This window comes from Gigantopelta aegis, chromosome 4, assembly GCF_016097555.1.
Source record: "Gigantopelta aegis isolate Gae_Host chromosome 4, Gae_host_genome, whole genome shotgun sequence".
NCBI lineage: Eukaryota > Metazoa > Mollusca > Gastropoda > Neomphalida > Peltospiridae > Gigantopelta > Gigantopelta aegis.
In genome coordinates this window covers 44,777,601-44,803,901 of record NC_054702.1, presented here as the reverse complement: position 1 = coordinate 44,803,901, position 26,301 = coordinate 44,777,601, and the positions used below count along the sequence as shown (strand labels likewise).

The window sequence follows — 26,301 nt, the reverse complement described above, 5'->3', positions numbered from 1 at the left end:
AAAATAATCATAACCACTGAAAAGATTGTACCCAAAAATGGTTTATACTAAGAGTATAAACCAAAAATGATAGTGTAATTTCATTATGACAGCAGGTTTCCTTGTTTTTATGAAATATAAAAAAGCATTTCTTGCGTTATTTTGCCATTTACGTGACATCACCCAATTTTAATATCAGCTCAAACAATAGAAGTCATGTGGTCATGTAAGACCGATTTATTCCACATGGGCTGACGTCATGGCTAGGGATGGCAGACATATTATGTCAATAATTCATGGATTCATATATTCTCGGAAAGCAGACGGAAATAATGTACATATGGAAATGTAGCTAAAGGCTTCGTGTAATATGAACTGAAAACATACTGGTCCACATGGATAAGCTATACAGTTACACAGACCCAGTAGCAACTATTTAAATTGCTTAGTGGTAAAGATAATCAGTTCATGATACCAAACTTTGAAGTCAGTGTTTATCTAAGAGGAAGATATGAGTTGACAAAGAAAAAACCCACACCCAAGGTTACTAGGTCATAAAGACACTAGGCAACCCTGTAAAGTGTAAGAAAGCAATTAAGACATTCAAGTACATCTACGTGTATAACTCTTCGACGTTTCCAATTAAAACATGTACCTACACATCCTGGTACAACCATCTGAGGTCGCTAATTAAAACATGTACCTACACATCCTGGTACAACCATCTGAGGTCGCTAATTAAAACATGTACCTACACATCCTGGTACAACCATCTGAGGTTGCTAATTAAAACATGTACCTACACATCCTAGTACAACCATCTGAGGTTGCTGATTAAAACATGTATCTACACATCCTAGTACAACCATCTGAGGTTGCTAATTAAAACACGTACATGTATACAACATCTGAGGTTGCTTATTAATACATAAAATCATCATCTGAAGTTGCCAAGTATTAGAGATAGCTGTCTGCAATGTTAGTGAATATCACACCAACTCACATACAGGTAAGCAACCTTTAAGTATTTGGGTACTGGTATCTACTTCTTATTTCCAATGCTTCATCTACTACAATCTACCTAATAGTATATGTTCACATAGCGAGTAATTGAAATGAAATCATAATTAAGACATGCAGTCGAGAACTGACCACTTAACGTCGTCGTTGTGGCCGCAGTAGAATCTCTGCATTCCTTCTTCAACGTTGAAGAGGACGACGACGGCTGCCACGAAGTACACCACCTCCCCCGTCGGCAGGAAGTACAGGTTGGAGCGGCAGTCCCGTCCCCGGTAACCGTATCTCACACTCGTTAAGGAAGTTACTGATTCAACATTGAGACATTCATTCATTCTGTAATTGTCAATTGTAACGTCAGACATTCATTCATTCTGTAATTGTCAATTGTAACGTCAGACATTCATTCATTCTGTAATTGTCAATTGTAACGTCAGACATTCATTCATTCATTCTGTAATTGTCAATTGTAACGTCAGACATTCTGGCAATCTGCCGAAGACAACTACACGGGCACGGCAGAGCAAATTAACCGTAACACAAATAAACACACAATATTTAATTCTATATACTGTTGATATTTCCCAAGTGATCATTTCTAAAATTATACACAGATTACCACCTATACGTAAGCAACACAACAAAGAATTGTTAACAGTAACCTACCTCTGCCATTATCATTACCTACATGTATTTATAATGAACCTATGCCTAAAGAACAAAATAACCAGGGTTTTGAGGGGTATATCATAGGGGGGCTGGAACAGCCATTGTGCATGTGTTAACAAGGATACACCCATTCTAGCTGTAGTCTCTCAGATGGTGCTTCACCCACTTTCGATATGTTGAAGTCGGATAAGGATGACGGTGCAAACAAAGAAACCGCTCTGCCCTTCAAAAATATCTTTAGGTAGCCCTCATCTGCAAAACAAACATGCTGCATTAACTTAGAGCTGATATACATTACAAAACTGTTGCTAGGAGAAAATACAGATTAATAGCATGTCATCAGCAAATCATTTATTACTTATACATGTACGGTAACTATAAAGTTCACTTCTATAGTTATATACTGTATGCTTTTGTACCCAACATGTATACCATATTATTATGTACATGTATTTCATGAAGAAAAACCCCCAAACATAAATCTACTTTGCTCAATATTCTAACAACACGCACACTCACAAATGTCTGGTTTTAAAGGAATTCCGGTTTACTGAGGGTCTGGTTTTAAAGGATTTCCGGTTTACTGAGGGTCTGGTTCTGAGTGGTTTTACTATATTAGTTTATCAAAGTTTGATTTAGTAATTTTCAAAGGCTTAGATTTGTATATTTTTATCTATAAAAAAAATCAATGATGTTAGCTACATGTAAAATAGTAAAAAGTAAATGGTGAAATGTGTTTCCTGTCACTCATTTGTTACATGACCTCATCATACATTAATTTTTGGAGCACTGCATGATGCTTTATACCACTATTGTAGCAGAAAACATACACATAATATACTCTATGAATATAAAGAAAATTACATGTATATATACCCAGTAATAAATGTACAAAAATCAATTCTGCTAAATCTGTAGTTTTTCTAATAAAGGAAAAATTAAATTATAAAATATCTTCAGATCTGGGGTTTTTTTGGGATGGGGAGGTGGGGTGGGGTTGAGTGCCTTGCATGAGCACAATATAATGGCTTTCTGATCTGTTATAAACAGCTTTCTGATAAACATGATAAACAAAGCACCATTTTATCATACATGTACTTGTTGTCAGTTTGTACAATTTTTATGTTTGTGAACTTAAACTCTAGTACATGAATCAATATGGCTAGATGTAAGATAAATTATATATAATTATATATATATATATATATATATATATATATATATATATATATATATACTAGTACAACTAATATAAAATGATAATTCTTTTTACATATACACAATATATAACTGTGTATACTGCGAGTACCTACATGTATAACATTACAATAACACTAAAATATAAATAAAGTGTTAATTTATTAATTCAAGTTACTATTTTGCTATATATACATAGCAAATTAAGTAGTCGATATAAGAACTGCATGTAAGTATTAATTTCACATATAAGAACTGCATTTAAGTATTAATTTCGCATATAAGAACTGCATTTAAGTATTAATTTCGCATATAAGAACTGCATTTAAGTATTAATTTCACATATAAGAACTGCATTTAAGTATTAATTTCGCATATAAGAACTGCATGTAAGTATTAATTTCGCATATAAGAACTGCATTTAAGTATTAATATTGCTGTAGCAAGTTACTGTTTTGCCAAACAGTTAATATATGACTGCAGCATGTTAGACTGGCCAGGTAAGTTCAACACATACTTATTATCCATGTGGTTAAAAATATGTTGATTTATATCAAAGTGTTATGTCCCACTAGAATGTAAAGTGGGATGTAACACCCTGATGTCATATGATGACATCATACGATTAGCACACTATAACATTATTGGAATGTCAGTTAAATGAGTTCAGTGTAATAAATTTAAATCAATTATGGGTAATAAACAGGATATTAAATTCACTACCATTTCGTATCATACTTAAATGTCCTTGTGAAATATTTCCAACGTCACTTGCTAAAGGTTGCAACAGCTGAAAATTATTAATATGGAAGCTTGTTTAATATTTTCGTGAAAATACCTTCATGAGGCAGCATGTTTTTGTGTAATATTTTCATGTTCTGTGTGTTGTTACGGCATTACCATTAGTATTATACTACTGCACATACTGGTCACAGAACATGAAAATCTTGATCTATACATAGATCATAATACTCTTTCAGAGTTTCTGCCAGAAAGATATTTTTGGGTATGGCACTATGGAATTAAATATTTACAATGTGTGTGCTGAATGCAACCACAGTCAATGGGTTATGGGGGGCCTCCCCCACAAAGAAAATGGGTTAGGTTTAGGGTTATAAAAAAATCATAATAAGAGTCATTAATCTTGTCAAAAGGTCAACTTAAAACAAATACAATTTTAAAACAAATTTGGGTATGGCACCATACCCGTTTTACCCTCTGGCAGAAACCCTGTCTTTAGATATACACTCAAGAAAGAGTAGTAATAAATACAGATAAATAATAATTAAAAATATATATATATATATTATTGGTCCCACATTTTTTAAATGTAAAGACAAAAACAAAAACAAAAACTACAAAATATGTTTGATAATGAAAATCTTTTAAATATATGTAGTACATGCATAAAAAAACACCAAACATGGTATTCCTCAAAACAAGATGAAGGAGAAATTAATTTGAAAGAAAGCAGAAGAAAAAAGAGTAATGTCTTAGGTCATTGTCACACAATACAAGTGACTCATATGAGAATAATCAATTGTACAGCAACTGATGAAATCATAATACAGTCTTGTCAATCAGCTATTCTTGGCACTCAATGGGCATTCATATTGTGTGGCATTGCCTTTAGAGCCATACAGTCAAAAACAATATTAAATCATTCTTTCTTGCATATACCAGACAAATACATCCATCCATTTCCAGGGTGATATTGATAGAAAAGTGTCTTTCGATCGCTAGAAAAAGACAGCTGACACTCACAGAAAGATGTCATTCAGTCAAAAACAATATATATTACAAGCAAGTATTGACAATTTATCTGACATGGCTCTGTGGACTTTTTATTGTCTTTTTTTCCCCGAGCATAATAAAACATGATCATGCTTTTAATGACTTATGACAAATGAAAATCATCATAGGGTTTTTCCCCTTATACATTTGGATTTGGTAGTTTACACTAAAACAACTACACATTGGTCTACAGTGTCAAAATTGACTACATATATGGTAACCATATAATGGGAACATATTTATTATCCTGTTATGAAGTACATGTACCTATAAAATACAGAATATAAATTAGTTATAGGTATTTTTGTATAAATTATTGTGACATCAAAGCTCTAAAACACTGAATAATGACATCACATAGTGTTACCTTTCCCTAAGGAAAATCTTTGCCCATATGGGTAATGATATCTTTTGACTTGATCTCAAAAGAATAGCCTATAGTCTGGCTAGTCTACCAGAATAATGTGTAGGCCATATGCAAATGAAGTCTTTAGTGATAATCTTTACACTGAATAATTGTGGTAAATGATATTAATGCTCATGGCAACATTTCAGAAAACAATCATTTTCATATGGACTAAACTGAATTATAAATTTTTTTATGGCAATGATTATTTTCCAATTTTGTCTACATCTAATGTGAACAGTTGTTACTAGCAAAAACATACATGTACCACGGTACATGTTTAATAAGGCTGACACTGTCTTCATCTTCTATATTAATAAAAGATGGTAACTTCTACAAATGCAAGATAGAGCCTTTAATATGGTTTTGAAATGTAAAAATCTGTTAACATGTTGTTCAGAAGTTTGGTCAAACTAAAATCAGAGGTCACAGCAATTAAAAAACCAAGTAATTATAAAAGTTAAATTGAAAAATTGAAATCAAGCAATTTCTGTTTATATGGTGCAAATGCAGTTTGGTAACCCAAACTTACCACAAACTGGAAATTTCATGAAAGTAAAAAAGAAAAGAAAAAGGAAACTACACTACAGCAATAATCACAAGACAAATTTGAAACAAAAACAAACACATCATCAAAGTTAGTTTAATTCAAGCAAATTATAATGCATTAGATGTAACAGAAGGAAAAGGTGCCATGGATGATGGTCAAGCATCATGTTTAAGATATTTGATGGTGAGTATGTTGATATATCACAACAAAAGTTAATATTTTTAAAAACTATCCTGGCAAAGAATGATTTCCCTTAAAAACAAACATTCAAAATGTTTTAATTTGGAAATTTTAATAGAGATTTTGAATCTCATTAAAGTCCTGAAAATCCACCATTGGAACAAGTTCTGTTACACATACCTACTATAATGCTGTCATGCTCATTGCATTCAAGTCAAGACAACTGGTTATATTTTGGTACACATTACATACAGTGTAAACAATATGAATGGATTGCATTTCTCTAGTGTATAGTCTGATGCACAATCGATCTAGGATCGATCCCCACTGATGGGCCCATTGGGCAATTTCTCATTCCAGCCAGTGCTCTACAACTGGTGTAACAAAGGCCATGGTATGTACTATTCTGTCTGTGGGATGGTGCATATAAAAGATCCCTTGCTGCTATTCGAAAAGAATAGCCCATGAAGTGGCGACAGTGGGTTTTCTCTTTCAATATACATGTATGTGTGGTCCTTAATAATATGTCCGATGCCATATACATGTAACTATAAATAAAATGTGTTAATTGAGTCGTTAAATAAAACATTTGCTTCCTTCCTTCCTCTGGTGTAATAACATACTGGTCTTAAGTATTAAACAATAGATATATACCGTACTGATCAATCCTGTGATATTGTGGTGCAATACATGTGTATACAAGTAGTCTTGTGCAATGTATACTGCTACATGCATAACATAACATATGTCTAATATGCTGATGTAAAAATTATACAACACAGGACACGTACACTTTGTGACCACATAACATATAGAACTGAGTTTAGTAAATCATTACCTTGGTTCCAGACTGGATCTCGGCTACTGAAACAAGAAAAACAAGCCATTAATTATACTGAAAAATCTCACTGGGTAGAACACCTTTAGGGTACGTTCTTTCTTTTTTTTACACATAATTGATTATGGAGTTTTATTATCGATCATCACATTGGTAGAACCTAAACAATAAATTTTAGATTTTATTAAATCAATCATTGGAACATCACTAATTGTAGTTATACAAGTATGAAACATGGAAAACATTTCTGAGCAAAAACTAATGGACTTTTATACTAGGGCTGATCCTTCTGATATCTTGTATTCTTTTGGGGGTGTGTGTTATAGATTGTAGGTTAAATGTATATGAATGGGTTTTTTCTTTGTGTTTCTTAAGCTACATATAGTTCTTATGCAGAAAAAAAAATCATAGCAAATTCTTTCCAACCCTCCACCAGTACAGTACCATCCCATTTGCTTACGACTAAAGAAACTATAATTCCTTTTTATGACCACATAAATTCAAAGCAATATATATCATACTCTGCAGTTGTGTCAACTGAAAGTGACTACCGTAGTCATATTGCAGTACTGTTATACAAAAGGTATAATTACATATTAAATACGTTTTTCTAAAAAATATCAGTGGTTTGACGCAAACAGATTATACATATACATGTAGGTCAAACTTAATTTTATTTTCTAATATATGGAATTTTTTGTACACACAAAATTATACGGACATCAAATCCAATTTTGACTACTTACAAACATCAGGATGTCCAGAAATACACTAAATATACAGATACTAGGATTCTAAATAAGACACTATAGTTAGGCTTTAATTTTAGTTGTTAAGATCTTATTGGTGGGAAACACCCTATAATGGCAGCAAACTCAGAATATAGTCTCTTTAAGGTGTTTCATATTGGTTTATTATATTATATTTCAACAGCCACGTGAAGTTTAATTAATGGATACAAAATACAACTTACTATGTGTATTAATTAGTAATATATTTGCATCTATAATAGTATCAACAGCTAATGATGTTAACTGTAGAATAAAGACATCCTTATTATCATCTACATGTACTTACCAGTAAATCAACAATGTTATGAAATTATCATTATTACTGTAAATTTTTGTAAGAAAGAATACCAAACCAAACTGATAGTGACACATCTGAAGGTTTTAAAAACAAAAATCAGTAGAAACAAACACAACCTATTACCACCAGAATCATTAAAGGTAGGTTCACACAACAGTTCACTAATAAATGGCCTAACTAAATAGTCTGAAAATATTACATGTATACTTACTTTGCCCTGGAAAGTACTTAATCCAACCAGCTACATAGACGTATAATATTGTATTTGGTACATGTATATAATTTAATTATCTAAAAATATTGAGAAAAAAAATCCAAACATTTTCATTAATTTTTAGTTGATTATACATCTAGCTTTATAAATGCTTACAAACAGTTTGTGGAACATGTAGCATGCATAAGATGTGGGGGACCCTGCCACTAGAAAATCAGCTGTGTGCAACCCTACCTTTAATGGAAAAAATTAGCCCAGGCATATTACACAGATTTATACCTTTCTTACAGATAAAATCTGAGTAGGCTTCCTTATCATACATGCACAATATACTACTGAACATTTGCTAGGAATAGTTGATTTTTTTTTTTGGGGGGGGGGGGGGGGGGGGGTGGATTGCCAAATACCACATTAATTATCACATTGTCATAAACCAAAATGTTATGTAGAGAATAGCCCTTTCAGTTTCATGTTGGCACTGTACATTTTGTAGTCAATGGCCCGATGGCTGGACGAAAATATTATTCTATTGGTTCCCATTCGTGTTGTTACTGTGCATTGCACATGCAAGTAAAAACCACATATTTGTATTAGATGGAGAGTATATGACTAATAGAATAAGAGTAAGAATGAGTACATTTACATAATCAATTTACATTGATCATAATTGTACTCTCTTGTAGAGCTACATTATTCAAGCTGTTTGTATAATATATACACATGAAGTGTATGCAATTATGTATGTATGTATGTATGTTATTGTATCATAGGAATATATGACTCACTACAGCCACTGGCTTTGTACAGAACCTACCATATATTCTGCTTGACATAAACAAACCAGTGTTTGACAAATGTTAGTACGGTAATACAGTTAGAGTCTCCACGAGTACTCGAGTACTCGGGCACGGGCTGAGTCCAGCAAGACTCGAGAGTCAGTTCACAGAACTCGAGTACCCATGCTCTTTCACATCATTTTGCCATGTCTGCTTACCGCCGGTTACATTATAGGGCTATGAGATATGGAGGGAAAACAAAAGTCAATAGTGTGGAACATAGTACAGTGGTATGTTGATGATTTGGCATCGATGTTCAGCGCTGGAATTAAGATGCATAATACTATTTTACTTTATTCCTCATTATAATCTGGTGTAAGTGTCGGGTACTCGGGTCTGGGTCGAGTTTGATCCTTGAGTACTCGAGTCCAAAATAAGCTCGAGTACTCGAGTCCGATAGTTTGGACTCTTGAAGGCCCTAAATACAGTTGAAAATTTCCACTAGCCTAGACCAAAAATTAATTAGCCAGGACTGAAGACTAATGGATTTGTCGAACACTGACAAACATTTATCTATTATATTTGTCATATTACTATCTCAGCATCTTTCAAGCATAAAAACAATTGTTAAAAATGCATGCATGTCACTAATGTTACTTTACAAATCTTGTACCACATGAAATACAAATTAGTTTTTGCGAATATTAACTACTACTGTAATAATCTAAAAACACATGCAACTAAGCATTATGTAAAAGAATAAAGTTCACTTAAACAAGCATGATTATAAAACAAAATAAAACAGCATTGCATCCCAAAGAAGTTAAGTCAAAGATTACACAGATTACAAAATAACAAAATAATGCAGGGTTTTATCTCTTAGCTTTATTTCACATATGCAACATTAAGTATGAAATTTTAGTTACATATGAAGAGTTTAGGCGCAAAACGTGATATATCCATTATTCATTGTCAGTAAAAGTGACTTTTTTTAATTGGCATATATTGCGTTTGGATAAAAAAAAAAGGAATTTACCCAATACAATTTCATAAGGATCAAGTGGGCCTATGATTAGCCATTACTGACATACAATAATGGCTTTAACAAAAAAAAAAGAGAAAATGGTTTATATCGCATATTGCGCCTGAACTCTTCATATACATGTGTATGTATAGACTTTTAAATGATTTTAAAAACTTATTAGTTTTGTTAACTTTAGGTAAATTGTCAATAAATGTATTAAATGAAACAATAATTTAAAGCCTTTAATTTCTAAAAGACATTTTAAGATTTTTCGCACTGAATCTCAAAAACAATTACATCTTTCTGTTACTATTGAATTTTAATTGAAGTATCAGTTTCAAAACAAAGGAGATAAAACCCTGGATTTATAAGAGAAGCCAGTTAATCCAAGTTAGAGAGTTATATGAAAAATGGATGTTAATCAAGTATTTCCATTACCCCCGGGCTGATGGGCGTGCCGTCAAATTACTGTGAGAAGTGCTACGTCTAAAAAAAATTAAACAAGTATATGTGCATCATAAAAAAAACATTAACTTGTGTAAAGACATAACTAAACAAAGAAAGCAACAATCACTAAAATGCATGTACACAAAGTATCAACAAATATACACAGCATACCATAGCCTATTAATCAATCACCATGTGTTATCAACATGACAGACATTAATTGATATGTCAAGTGTTAATGTTAGTTACATAGCCATATATGTCAAACTTGAATCATACAAACAGCCACATATGTACCAGTAGGGTTTCTGCCACAGGGTTAAATGGGTATGGCGTCATACTCTCTTTTTTTTTGCAGATTTAATTTTTTTAAGTTAACCTTTTGACAAAATTAATGACTCTTTATCATTAATGTACAATTTTCTTAACCCTAACCCTAAACCTAACCCATTTTCTTTCTGGGGGAGGTTCCCAATACCAGTGTTCGAGATTAACAGTATCCCGATATCCCGGGGATATCAGAATTTAATTTTGGATACCAGACTTCAAGAACCCAGTATCCCACCGGGATACCATATAATACTAAATTCTAAGGTGGGATACCAGATTTTTAAATGTTAAGTATCCAAATGGGATACTGCCCCAAAATTTTAATCTCGAACACTGAATACCCTCTGTCAACTGCTGTTGCATTCATCACACACATTGTAAATATTCAATTTCATTGCCCCATACCCAAAAATTTCTTTCTGGCAGAAACACTAGTTGAATGTTGGCAGTATACATACCACAAACTCAATATATCTATATGAACCACATTCATGGTTACACGAATACAGTAAACACATTAAAATACATCTATAAAAATCTGACTTTAAAAAAATAAATAAAGATCTTATCTGTTTGTACTGGTGAAAGACGTACATGTAACCTCAATAAAAATAAGCATTCTGGAGTACTGCTAAAGTGATACATGTCCCCTACCGGGTCCAACAAATTTTCGTATCTGCGAAATTCAAGGGCCATAACTCTGAAAAATGGGTAAATTGCCATAAAAGTTAAACTTGATCTGTAAAAGTACATGATAATGCTGTGTACAAAATTGCATCTCAATATCTTTAGGTACGTGCAAAACAAAATTTCCGGAAAACAAATTTTCGTATCTCCTAAGTTCAAGGACCATAACTCTGTGAAAAATGGGTAAATCATCATGAAAGTTAAACATGATCTGTAATAGAACATGATAAAGCTATACACACAATTTCAGTTTAATATACTGAGGCACTGCAAAAAAAAAAAAAGAAGTCCGGAATCAAAGTTTTATATATCCTAAGTTCAAGGGCATTAACTCTGTCAAAAAGAGGCAAATCGTCATGAAAGTCAAAGCTGATCTGTAACGGAACATGATAAAGCTATACACAAAATGTCAGCTCAATATCTCAAGGCATTGTAGAAGAAAAAAAAAAATCTGGAAAACTATATGTGGAATGGACAGACAAACAGACAGACAGACAAAGACAGACACAGACAGACACAAACACAGACAGACAGACAGACAGATGAGATATGAAACCTATAGTCCCTTGCAGTTGGAATAATGTTATTAGCAAGCATAAATTAATTTGCCGTTTTGATTATCATCATACCAATTTTCACCATGCAGTTGAACATGCATGCCAGCAAAATCCGATATTACAAAGACATGCATGCAAATTAATGAATTATTAAAAACTATTGGGAAGAGGGAACAAACAAAACTAAAAACTGAAAACAAACAAACACACAAGCACACACACACACACATTCATCTGAAATTTTTTTTCCATCATATAATTAAAATATTACATTGGAACACTGCTTATACATGTACATTATAAATGATTTTGTCAAAGTAACAAGAAACAACTGTTGAATATCTCATGAACAATCTAGCAACTATCTGATATGATGTCATTGTCAAACAACTCAGACACCGTTTCCGGAATTTGATCAAGAGTGATATGTTTACAACTACATGTATAGTGCAACCCTTCTTTAGCAAACTAACACTGGTCTAATACAGATATCATGTACACTGACAGACAGTGACAGATGAGGGTGTTGGCTATAAAGGCAGGGCAACAAAAACCTACCATTTTAGTCACCTACATGTAGGCTAATTAAAATAATGCTTTCAATTCAATATGCAATACAGTTTCACTTTTGTTAGTAATCTGACATCAGACGACAAGGTTGGGTCCTCCCTTTAAAATGCTGCTATCCCTTTAAAACACTTCCCTCCCTTTAAAACATAGCTCTGGATCTGCCACTGTTGATATTTATACATGATATCTGTATAACCCAGCACACTGCCTAAAGCAGCACACTGTCCAAGCCAGCACATTGTAAGATTCCAACATGAGTCTGCATGGTTTAAACAGTCCACTCTATATAACGTATATTCACCCTCTTGAAGCCATAGTAATATACACTTGTAAGTCCCAAGTCACAAAATAAGCTGAACTTTCCTAAATACCAGACATCAACAGTGAATACCAAACGTCAACTACTGGCTGTGACAGCTGCAACAGCCACTGACATTTATAGTGTGGTTTTCAGGTCAGGGTCAAAGGTGACACACATATATGTATAACACAAGCCTTCCCCCAGCTTCACTAGCACACTGCTGTAGTGAGGTACAGGCTAATGCAATGTGTGCCCAGTGGAAACGTCCTGGGATCAAGTCTAGGTCCAACAAGGATGTGTGACTCACTCACTCACTCATCATGTACATGCTGTCTGCTGGAAAGCTGGAAGTTGTGCACAAAATGCTCAACAAGCTTGTGAAATGTGATGATCACATGTACCACAATTATAATTCACTTCACAAACAGAAATCATTAAAAACAACAGCTGGTGTAATTTATGTGAAGAATTAACGTTTGGTAAACACTGAAGTGATAACTTTACACCAACAGGCATGGTGGCTGAACTGCAAACATTTACATTAGGTATTGATATATACACGTAAATGGAAGGCCACATTTAAAATTTGTTTTGTGGTAAAGTTTGTTTTATTTAACAACGCCACTAGAGCACATTGATTTTTTATCTTCTCATCGCCTATTGGACATCAAACATATGGTTATTCTGACAGTTTTTTTTAGAGGAAACCCGCTGTTGCCACATAGGCTACTCTTTTATGACAGACAGCAAGGGATCTTTTATTTGTGATTCCCACAGGCAGGATAGCACAAACCATGGAATTTGTTGAACCAGTTATGGATCACTGGTCGGTGCAAGTGGTTTACACCTACCCATTTGAGCCTTGTGGAGCACTCACTCAGGGTTTGGAGTCAGTATCTGGATTAAAATCCCATGCCTCGACTGGGATCCGAACCCAGTACCTACCAGCCTGTAGACCGATCGCCTGCCACGACGCCACCGAGGCCGGTCTTGTTTTGTTTAAAGGTTTGTTTTGTTTAACGACACCACAAGAGCACATTGATTAATTAATCATCAGCTACTGGATGTCAAACATTTGATAATTCTGACTTGTAGTCATCAGAGCAAACCTGTTACATTTTTCTATTAGCAGCAAGGGATCTTTTATATGCACTTTCCCACAGACAGGAAAGCACATACCATGGCTTTTGACCAGTTGTGGTGTACTGGTTGGAATGAGAAAAAACTTAATCAGTTGAATGGATCCACTGAGGTGGTTCGATCATGCAACGCAAGTACCTCAGGCGAGCATTAAAAAAAATGATTTAGTGATCAGATTTATCCACCCATACCAAAGACCCTGCCTCAATTTTTTTTTAAAAACCAAATCACACATGCACACCTTAAAAACACCTCCGACCGTTCCAGCATGTATTGGATAGCGACATCAAGTGGACATTGCATTAAACACCACAAACAACGTAGTGCTAGGGTCTGGGATTCAAACTTCAGACCATCGGGACTGTAGCTGAGTACTGTATCCACTCGGCCACGCAGTGGATCAACAAGTGAGACTGCATTTTAATACTTATAAATCTCATAGGGTGTATTTTGACGGAATGAACTAAGCATCTACGGAATCAAACGAACCTTTAGTCCATTAATGCCTCATTGTGTCTTCTGTGCTATATTTCTACCAAAAGCACCAACAAAAGCATCCTTGTGGAGGAAATTTTACACAGAATAGTCAATATGCCGGCCTTCTAGAATATGGTGGCCCGATTCCCGAGGCCAGTGTTTTTTTGTATTCAGGCCAGTAAAAGTTACTTTGTGCAATCCCGATGACAAGTGGTACCAAAAAAAAAAAAATCTACAATGCTACGTCCTACGATCATACAAAAACAAAACATCTACAAGTCACTTCTTTCGATTTGATATCACATGCAATATTTTACTAACAAATAGTTGGCCACCAGTAATCTCTGACCCATCCTTGACATCAATATACCTACTGATAAATCTTTATTAAAGTTATAAAGTGTAAATATTGGAAAAAGAAAAGTTCATTGTTTTGCCACCATTTTGTTTTTACACTGGAATCCAAAGATTTGTTTCTCTAATACTAATGATATGCAAAACGGTAACCAGTCTTTTATTAGTTTTAAAGGTTGCATGTCACTATTTACAAATACTTTAAATGTGTAAATTATTAATTTAATTTATAAAATATGACATAAATTGCAAAAAAGTTCCTAAGAACACAGTATCATGAAATAGATAAATTTAACAAAGTACCCAAATTACTAATATGGTGTGTGTGTGTGTGGGGGGGGGGGGGGGGGGGGGGGGGGGGGGGGGGGGGGGCAAGCCGTAAACTGCAATACATGTACACTTTATGCTAATAAAGGTTCTTAATTGTTTATTTTCTCTTTTTGTTTTTTGGAGGATGGGTGGGGGGGAGTTCCCATTCATAAGTAAATAAATAATGCTGTTGTAATATCTCGGTAACATGGATTATTTTTTATAACTTAGGTGGTTTTAGTGCATGGAAACAATTATTTACAATTTTTAATAGGTACGGTAACTTTATTCTAAACTGATAAAAAAAAACATAAAGCATGCCCAAATGAGCCTATCTGCTGTGCAAATTGACAAATTGATTAAACATGATCTCAGTATGAAAAATGGACATTAAACAGTTAATTATTTTAATTTATTGTTTTTTGTTTTGTTTTATCAACAGTTAAAATTGGGCAAGTGAATTTTTTACCATGGCCAGTGAATTTTCAAATCCACTGGCCCTATGGCAAGTGAATTTTAAAAATATTCTAGAACCCCTGATATGTCTAATTTTTCAAAGGCAAAATGTAGTGATACTGGATTATGAAATATAAACATTATGTTGCTTTTATAGAACAAAATGTTTAGAAAGGAATCCTAAACTTACATTAACAAATATTAATTATACTGCCTGAATGAACTGAATGCTGGAACGGTTGGAAGTCTTGCCCACCCCCCCCCCCAAACTTTTCAGATATTTTGCTTTATATTTGCTTTATAATAGTGTGAAAATGTGCAAATATAAAAGTGTGCACCCTTCCCCACTTTTTGGCATCTTCCTACACCACTGTGTGCTATCCTGTCCGTGGACGGTGTATAGCCCTCGATACTAATGGAAAAATGTAGTGGGTTTCCTCTCTAGGACTATACCGGAATGTCAGAATTACCAAATGTTTGATTTCAATAGATGATGATTAATAAATCAATGTGCTGTAGTGGTGTCATTAAACAAAATAAACTTTATCTATAACGTTCTGCTAATGGGTTTGTTTTTTTGTGTGCAATTTTAGACTGACCTAGGTGGCAGACTTGGAAGGTTTTGTGTAAATATTCTGCATGTTTAACTGCACTTGAAAGTGAAATTTAACCTCTTTTTAATAATGTGTATGGTTTCAAAATGCAAAAGCTATAATGACGGCTTGCAGAAAAACCCCCCAGATACATATATATGTACACTCTATGCATATTTTGAATATTTCAATACACTACTGAAAAATTTATTCTGAATAATGTGGATTGTTCTTCAGTTTCTGACAGTACCACAGGTTTACTTTACAGATCTGTCAACCATATGAATGATGAAACTGAATCATAATCTTTAGAAAAAAAACGTTTTAAAATGTGACTGAATTGTTTTCAATGCTGACATATTTAATGAATCAATGGACAAATAAAAAATGCCCTCACATGATATACTTTGTAAGAAAATTGGTTTGACTAATTCTGTCCTGTCCTGTTCCATCTCCATCCCATCGAGATATATGTTACGCATTCATGCTCCCTTCTTTCCTTCCTTCCAACCATCCATCCATCCATGCATCCATGCATCCATCCATCCATCCATGCATCCATCTATTCAAAACCCACCCACCCACAAATCCCACCCAAACACTCACCCACCAACCAAAACCCACCAACCAAAACCCACCCACCCACCCATCCACCCATCCATCCATCCATCCATCCACTTATCCATGCATCCATCCATACAACCAGTTGTTTCATCGGTCTACAGGCTGGTAGGTAATGGCTTCGGATCCCAGTCGAGGCATGGGATTTTTAATCCAGATACTGACTCCAAACCCTGAGTGAGTGTTCCGCAAGGCTCAATGGGTAGGTGTAAACCACTTGCACCGACCAGTGATCCATAACTGGTTCAACAAAGGCCATGGTTTGTGCTATCCTGCCTGTGGGAAGCACAAATAAAAGATCCCTTGCTGCTAATCGGAAAGAATAGTCCATGTAGTGTCGACAGCGGGTTTCCTTTCAAAATCTGTGTGGTCCTTAACCATATGTCTGACGTCATATAACCGTAAATAAAATGTGTTGAGTGTGTCGTTAAATAAAACATTTCTTTCATTTCTTTCCATCCATACATGAAACCTTCCATGCATCCATCCATCTTTCCTCTATCCATTCAACCATTCTTTCCACTCACCCACCCATATTTTGAGAGACAGCATTTCGATAAGTTAAATCCTGCAATCTGTCTGCTCTGTACTTACTTGTATGGTGTGAGTGCTGGGTTTGAGAGGTCAGCCGAGTTCGAGAGAGATGACCATTTCTTCATGCTGGTGGAGCTGCGTGGCGAGTGGTGCATCGACTTTGACAGCGACGAGGTGCTGCGGTGGGGGACGAAGTTCACGTTGTCCAGGGGATTCATGTGCAGCTTCCGGTCCGAGACCCCGGACTTACGATTCGACCGGAACGTCGGCTTGGAGGGAAGAAGGTTGTTTTGGGGGGCTGCGAAAAATAGGAGTCAAGAACATATATATTTTGTTAATAGAATTGGTGTCTCAAGTTCATTTTAAACTGTAAAACTGAGCTATAGTTACTAGTTCATCGGTACATTACATAGTGTTTTGTCATGTTCCACATTCAGTCAGAAAGGTTCCGAATTGTACATTTGATACATATAACATTTCATTATTAAATACTGCTACTTTTGATAATAAGATTCAGACAAAACAATAAAATATTTTCATTAAAAACAATGTTAAGTATGTTAACATGTCATTATATTTCACTGTAAATGGGGTGGGGGTTTTTTTTTGGGGGGGGGGGGCAGTAGTAAAATGAAGCCGGCTGGCACCAAAGTGAACTTATGGACTGAAGACTGACAAAAAATAATTAAGACACAGACACAACTGAGAAAAACACTTGTAACAAGGTTGCAAAAATGTCTCTTATTTTCAAAATCAGATTGTGTGCAGTATATTACAGTGACTTCCGTCTTCTCATTAGTGCTAACAACTGTGTGACTTGAGCCAACTTTCGTTGGGAAAAAACCCGCCCCATTTTGACAGCTAGATTAGTGCCTGGTATATCTATACATGCAGAGAACAGAATCATGATTTCAGACCACCAGGAATCGATATTGATTTTTTAAGCATTAAAAATATGGTAAATAATATAAAACATTGTTAATTTCTTACAGCATACATTATGTTGTAACATCAATAGAGAATTGTGAACTGATGGCGAGTGTGTTCTGTATTGTGATTGGTTAATCACATTCTTTTTGTGGGATGAAATGAAAATAACACCTGGAAAGCTAATGATGACATTCGCAATTGGAACAGGCCAAGTTGACGGTTCAAGGGTCTACAGTAAGATTGTATCCAGGTATTTTTTTCAAGAAATACCAAATATACAGTTAACTCAGTAAAAAACCGATTCAGTTTACAATGGACATAACCATATGGAGCTTTTAGATTTGAGGGTGTTATTGTCTATTTGATGCCCGCAAATGTTTCAAAATGACATTTGCGGGATCAAATCAACAATAACACCCGTAAATCTAAAAACTCCATATGGTTATTTTCTAATTAAGACATTAACAGAGAATATTCATTGATCAGTATTGTAAAACTGCATCACAAGGTTCCAAACACAATTTAATTTATTACACTTGGTTTAACACCTGCAAGTTTAAATGTATACATAGTAAATTTATAAATTCATTGCCCTTATTTTTATTTTTCATGGAACTTGAAGAACACTGTCATATACACGAATATGTACAATAATCAGTAAAAAGGATTGTATTTTACGTACATGCCTCCACAATAGCGAGACGTCGGATGACATCTGCGAGCGCCGTTTTGAGACACACAATGTCGTTGGCTTGATCAGAGACCTTGGCCGACAAGTCCTCCACTCTCTGCGCGAGACCTTCTCGCTCCTGACTGAGCAGACCATCTACAGGAAAACAAGACAAACTCAGTTACTGGTGATCAATGGATGAATGGACAGATCTTCTCGCTCCTGACTGAGCAGACCATCTACAGGAAAACAAGACAAACTCAGTTACTGGTGATCAATGGATGAATGGACAGATCTTCTCGCTCCTGACTGAGCAGACCATCTACAGGAAAACAAGACAAACTCAGTTACTGGTGATCAATGGATGAATGGACAGATCTTCTCGCTCCTGACTGAGCAGACCATCTACAGGAAAACAAGACAAACTCAGTTACTGGTGATCAATGGATGAATGGACAGATCTTCTCGCTCCTGACAGAGCAGATCATCTACAGTAAAACAAGACAAACTCAGTTACTGGTGATCAATGGATGAATGGACAGATCTTCTCGCTCCTGACTGAGCAGACCATCTACAGGAAAACAAGACAAACTCAGTTACTGGTGATCAATGGATGAATGGACAGATCTTCTCGCTCCTGACTGAGCAGACCATCTACAGGAAAACAAGACAAACTCAGTTACTGGTGATCAATGGATGAATGGACAGATCTTCTCGCTCCTGACTGAGCAGACCATCTACAGGAAAACAAGACAAACTCAGTTACTGGTGATCAATGGATGAATGGACAGATCTTCTCGCTCCTGACAGAGCAGATCATCTACAGTAAAACAAGACAAACTCAGTTACTGGTGATCAATGGATGAATGGACAGATCTTCTCGCTCCTGACTGAGCAGACCATCTACAGGAAAACAAGACAAAGTCAGTTACTGGTGATCAATGGATGAATGGACAGATCTTCTCGCTCCTGACAGAGCAGATCATCTACAGTAAAACAAGACAAACTCAGTTACTGGTGATCAATGGATGAATGGACAGATCTTCTCGCTCCTGACTGAGCAGAACATCTACAGTAAAACAAGACAAACTCAGTTACTGGTGATCAATGGATGAATGGACAGATCTTCTCGCTCCTGACTGAGCAGACCATCTACAGGAAAACAAGACAAACTCAGTTACTGGTGATCAATGGATGAATGGACAGATCTTCTCGCTCCTGACTGAGCAGACCATCTACAGGAAAACAAGACAAACTCAGTTACTGGTGATCAATGGATGAATGGACAGATCTTCTCGCTCCTGACAGAGCAGATCATCTACAGTAAAACAAGACAAACTCAGTTACTGGTGATCAATGGATGAATGGACAGATCTTCTCGCTCCTGACTGAGCAGACTATCTACAGTAAAACAAGACAAACTCAGTTACTGGTAATCAATGGATGGATGGATCTTGTCGCTCCTGACTGAGCAGACCATCTACAGGAAAACAAGACAAACTCAGTTACTGGTCATCAATGAATGGATGGACGGATCTTCTTGCTCCTGACTGAGCAGACCATCTACAGTAAAACAAGACAAACTCAGTTACAGGTCATCAATGGATGGATGGACGGATCTTGTCACTCCTGACTGAGCAGACCATCTACAGAAAAACAAGACAAACTCAGTTACTGGTGATCAATGGATGGATGGAAGGACGGATGGATGAAGGGAGGGAATTACAGGATGGATGGATGGATGGATGGATGGATAATTGGATGGATATATGGATGGATGGATGGATGGATTGATATATGGATGGATGGACGGACGGACGGACGGATGGATGGACAGATGGATGGAGGGTGGGAGGGAGGTAATTACAGGATGGATGGATGTATGGATGGATGTTTAACGATATCCCAGCATTAAAAATACATCGCTATTGGGTGTCATACTAGAATGAATGAATGAATGAATGAATGAATGAATGAATGAATGTTTAACAACACACAAGCACAAAAATACATCGGCTATTGAGTGTCAAACTAGAATGATTGATTAATTGAATGAATGAATGAATGAATGAATGAATGAATGAATGAATGAATGAATGAATGAATGAATTAATTAATTAATTAAAAATACATCGCTATTGGGCGTCATACTAGAATGAATGAATGGATGGATGGATGGATGGATGGATGGATGGATGGATGGATGGATGGATGGATGGATGGATGGATGGATGGATGGATGGATGGATGAATGAATGAATGAATGCTTAACAACATCCCAGCACAAAAATACATCAGCTATTGGGTGTTAAACAATGGTAAAAACATTAATTTAATAGATGATCAACATCAATATAAAATTAAAAACAATGTTAAAACCTGTGCAAAGTATAAAGTATATTAAAATTTTGAGTATAACAAATATTAAACCAACTTTTTGTTAATAATATATAATATAAAATAATTATTGTAGATCAAACTGTGCATGACAGTCTAAAGATGTAAAAAAGCCCAATCAGACTGAGTCATAGTAAAACTTCCCACAATATCTTACTGACTTGAGCCATAAGAACTGTTAATTTGCCACTATAAAAAAACCCAAACCTTTTATCCACTTTATATGGTTCTGGTTTAGATATTCAAAAAGTTAAAAGTTTGTTTTGTTTAACAACACCACTGAGCACTCTGATATATTAATCACTGGCTATTGAATGTCAAACACTTAGATGAATGGATCCACTGAGGTGGTTCGATCCTGCGACGCTGGCACCTCAAGCGAGCATTCAACCGACTGAGCTAAATTCCGCCCTAGATATTCAAATACATGTAGTGTATGTGCTAAAAATGGGTACAGTGATATTCCTCTAAACTGAGGACCTTTGATCAATTAGGGTTTATGCATGCTGTCATGGGCATACAGCTTGGTTGTCTGACAAAAAAAGCAATGAAATGGTTTATTTAACGACACACTCAACACATTTTATTTATGGTTATATGGCATCAGACATATGGTTAAGTACCACACAGATATTGAGGAAACCCGCTGTCGCCACTTCATGGGCTACTCTTTTCGATTAGCAGCAAGGGATCTTTTATATGCACCATCCCAATGGCAGGATAGCACATACCACGGCCTTTGATTTACCAGTCGTGGTGCACTGGCTGGAGCGACTGTCTGACCAGGACAGGGGTTAATCAGTATTATTTTACCAGACAACTACCACTGATCCACAAGAATTAAAATGACTGTGTACTGCAAACAAGGAAACAACATATGTGCATATAAATTCACGTTGTCCGTGCCTGTCAGGTCAGAGGATTTTACATATACAGTCAGAGCAAGCTGTTGTAGCACACGCCCCGTGCCTGTCATCCAATTATAAAATTTATACACATGCATAACTTTAATTGCAAACATGTAAATAGATAAATCAATCTCCACTGAGGAGATTCAAACCATGGACTCTCAGTAAGAGAGTCCAGCGCTCTACCAACTGAGCTAATAGGGAAATTCCCACTAGCTACTGCCAGTAGGAGCACTTTATACCAACACTACTACATACTAGTACTCCCCCCTCAAGTGAAGCTAAGCCCCAGGGTTATAATTAAATTCTTGTATTAACAAAATACCAGGGGCCTAATTCACTAAACTATCGCAACTTTATGATCTCGCAGTGCAATGCTAAAAGACTTTCAAAGAGGATGCTTTGTTGTCTAACAGAGCCTAAGAGACCTTTGTGAATTAGGCCCATGGTCCCTATGTATTCGTTGCTATTCCACACACTCACCTCACAAAACTAAATATTTAAATAAAACTAGGTACAAAATATTTAAAGCTTGCAAATTTAAAATATTTGATAGGCAGTGTTGAAAACAACTGCCTCCCCACCTTACTCTGCAAATACACTAAGACATAATTTAATTAAATATGAATACATCAATTTCCATTGGAGCATATACAGAAAATTTCTTTCTTTAACTGAGTTAATGGTACAAAGACAGTTTAACAAATGACACAAATAACAAAGTTCTGTATTTCACTTCATGTCATGACAGTAATTAACCTACATGTACCTAATTTTTTTATTCTGAGCTAAACCACTCAGCAATAAAGATTCCAACATTAAACCTGACCCGGGGCAGATCACTAAAAGCTAGTTTATTAAGTGTTCTTTTTGAAGCATTTACCGGCCTCGGTGGCGTAGTGGTTAGGCCATCGGTCTACAGGCTGGTAGGTACTGGGTTCGGATCCCAGTCGAGGCATGGGATTTTTTAATCCAGATACCGACTCCAAACCCTGAGTGAGTGTTCCGCAAGGCTCATTGGGTAGGTGTAAACCACTTGCACCGACCAGTGATCCATAACTGGTTCAACAAAGGCCATGGTTTGTGCTATCCTGCCTGTGGGAAGCGCAAATAAAAGATCCCTTGCTGCCTGTCGTAAAAGAGTAGCCTATGTGGCGACAGCGGGTTTCCTCTAAAAACATCTGTGTGGTCCTTAACCATATATCTGATGCCATATAACCGTAAATAAAATGTGTTGAGTGCGTCGTTAAATAAAAAACTTTTTTTTTTTTTTTTTTGAAGCATTAAATCACACACCTCAGTAGATACCCTGAAGATATTCTTCACCTCCCACATTGTGAATATGACTACTGAGTGATCATGACCTCGGATCACATGTTTAGTGTTCTCTATGATGTATGCTCTAAAACTAGGTTAAAAAATTAAAAAAAAATTAATGACACTTCAGGTTACAGATTACCGGATCTTGCTATGAAAAGATTGAGTGGAGTGATTCATTGTTCCTCTAACTTAAGATTATGGGGAGCCATTTCTGATATCATCATTATATTAATACCAAATAAATTCACATACTAAGGGTAGCAAAAATTACTCCTTAAACTAGTTTCATGTGAATGATGGGGAGCAAGTGACAGCTCCCCTTAAATGGTGAGGTCTGGATTATCAGTGGCTATATATGGCTCAATTGTATTGTAAGTGTGACACTAAAAATTAGTGTAGAGAATAGTATCTAGAGAACCCCCACAACTACTAATAGTGCACTATGTTGCATCCATCTTTCAATCAGGTTGTTGTTTTTTCCAATTTATTTTTGTGCTTATATCCAATTAAGGTTCAAGCACACTGTCCTGGGCATACACACCTCAGCTATTTGGGTTGTCTGTCGAGGACAGTGGGCTAGTTGTTACTTGTTAATGGTTAGTGAGAGAGAAGAGAGTGTATTGGTCTTAATTACACCGACACATTGAGTAGTTAAAATTCACTCTGATTTCAATTACTAGTAGTATCTAGGAATCTTATATATACACTTTTCAATTCAGGGTAGCCCCTATTGGTTTTATATATAGGCATGTATACCAAATGTGCAGTACTGATTGCATTTGTAAACATGCAGTGAGTTCACCTTGGTGAATTGACCCCATGACATATCACCCATCCGACAGAAGCTCTACCAAGTGAGCTTCATGTTAATCATGTTGTGAGGAAGAAGTTTGTTTTGTTTAACAACACCACTAGAGCACATTGATTTATTAATCATCGGCTACTGGATGTCAAACAAATGGTAATTTTGATATATAGTCTTAGAGAGGAAACCTGCTACATTTTTTTTCATTATGTAGCAAGGGATCTTTTATATGCACCATCCCACAAACAGGATAGCACATGCCACAGACATGGTGCACTGGCTGGAATGAGAAATAGCCCAATGGGCCCACTGATGGGAATTGATCCTAGACCGACCGTGCATCAGGCCAGCGCTTTACCACTAGGCTACATCCTGTCCTCAGAAGCTCTACCAATGCACTTCATGTTGATCATGTTGGGAAGAAAGTAAAGTTTGTTTTATTTAACAACGCCACTAGAGCACACTGATTTTTTATCTTATCATCGGCTATTGGACGTCAAACATATGATCATTCTGACACTATTTTTTAGAGGAAACCCGCTGTCGCCACATTATTTAACAACACACTCAACACATTTTAATTACGGTTATATGGCGTCAGACATATGGTTAAGGACCACACAGATTTTGAGAGGAAACCCGCTGTCGCCACTACATGGGCTAATCTTTCCGATTAGCAGCAAGGGATCTTTCATTTGTGCTTCCCACAGACAGGATAGCACAAACCATGGCCTTTGTTGAACCAGTTATGGATCACTGGTCGGTGCAAGTGGTTTACACCTACCCACTGAGCCTTGCGGAGCACTCACTCAGGGTTTGGAGTCGGTATCTGGATTAAAAATCCCATGCCTCGACTGGGATCCAAACCCAGTACCTACCAGCCTGTAGACCGATGGCCTAACCACGACGCCACCGAGGCCGGTATGTTGTGAGGAAGACTGGGGAGTCCTTACTTTCACAGGAAGAAAGAAGTTGAATCACTTCAACAGACTTGCAGACCAAACCTGTGTGAGTGCATGCACTGGAAGTGTTTGGCCTGCACAACCCAGTGCTGGAATGCCAGATGCAAGGTCATCAGAGATACAGATTCACCCAGCAAACAACCTGTATGTGTTAATTTAACAAACATGTACAAGACGGCATCACAATGGCTTGTTTCATTCTGCAGAACATCACAAAGCTAACTGATGTATGTAAGACCAAGGACCAAGGACCACAGTGTCATCTTGAAGGTGAACAATGAGTAGATAAATATCCACTGAAAGACTTTGAGGCATGTTAAAACCATGTTTGCTGTGAGAGAAAGCTGTGAAACATTCACTGTACAGACACAAAGACAGGCTAATTCCGTACACTTTTTACAATTCTTCTTCTTCCTCTTTTTTTGTTCTAGCCAGTGCACCACGACTGGCATATTAAATGTGCTATCCTGTCTGCGGGATGGTGCATATAAAAGATCCCTTGCTTACTAATGGTAAAATGTAGCGGGTTTCCTCTCTAAGACTATAGGTCAAAATGACCAAATGTTTGACATCCAATTGCCGATGATTAATAAATCAATGTGCTCTAGTGGTGTCATTAAACAAAACAACACTTTTCTTCCCTTTTTTTTTTTCTTATTCTGCTAAGATGGCTGCATCAGTTTAGTTCCATATTCCATGGATGTACATGTTTACTTTTTGAACTGCACACAGCCAAATCAATTTGCATCGGTGACATTGTCAACATTTTGCAAAATACATGTATATGTACTCTGTAATGTGTACATTTGTTTGTGGGCAGCATATTAAGTTACCCACTACTAAACAACTCCAGTTGAAAATGCACATGAACAATTACATGTACATAAAGAGCATTTAATTCTTTAAACTAGGACACATATCATGTGTCATTTGACAGATTCCTACAATATTCATACTTGCAGTTACATGCATATGTAGCTTAACCTCCATGTTGTCAGACTTGCAGATATTTTAATTCATTGTTACCGACATACAACTGAGAATATATTAACAAGTAGGTCTTACATAAATAAATCATCATCTGTGAATTAACTGTTTAATTGTTATAATTCATTGTTTATTATTTACTTTAATATTCATAATCAGTTAATGTGCTACAAAATTTAAAGTTAAAACAAACACAATAACACACAAAATAAA

The 26,301-nt window shown here is 35.9% G+C and overlaps 1 protein-coding gene across 10 annotated transcripts in view; it reads right to left on the bottom strand.

Moving 5' to 3' along the window:
• The window catches only part of LOC121370600 (echinoderm microtubule-associated protein-like 2), a 98,917-nt gene that overhangs the window by 28,981 nt on the left and 43,635 nt on the right, over window positions 1-26,301 (bottom strand). For 4 of the 10 annotated variants that reach the window (XM_041495936.1, XM_041495930.1, XM_041495933.1 and 1 more), the window contains exons 2-8: window positions 18,722-18,865; window positions 17,170-17,407; window positions 10,172-10,219; window positions 6,631-6,656; window positions 5,595-5,600; window positions 1,791-1,917; window positions 1,132-1,281 (exon numbers count right to left, since the gene is read on the bottom strand). In XM_041495936.1, the coding sequence (XP_041351870.1) occupies window positions 1,132-1,281; window positions 1,791-1,917; window positions 5,595-5,600; window positions 6,631-6,656; window positions 10,172-10,219; window positions 17,170-17,407; window positions 18,722-18,865 (739 nt within the window). Of the gene's footprint in view, window positions 1-1,131; window positions 1,282-1,790; window positions 1,918-5,594; window positions 5,601-6,630; window positions 6,657-10,171; window positions 10,220-12,625; window positions 13,126-17,169; window positions 17,408-18,721; window positions 18,866-26,301 lie in introns of those variants that run through there. The other 6 variants (XM_041495931.1, XM_041495934.1, XM_041495937.1 and 3 more) reach the window with 6 other exon arrangements.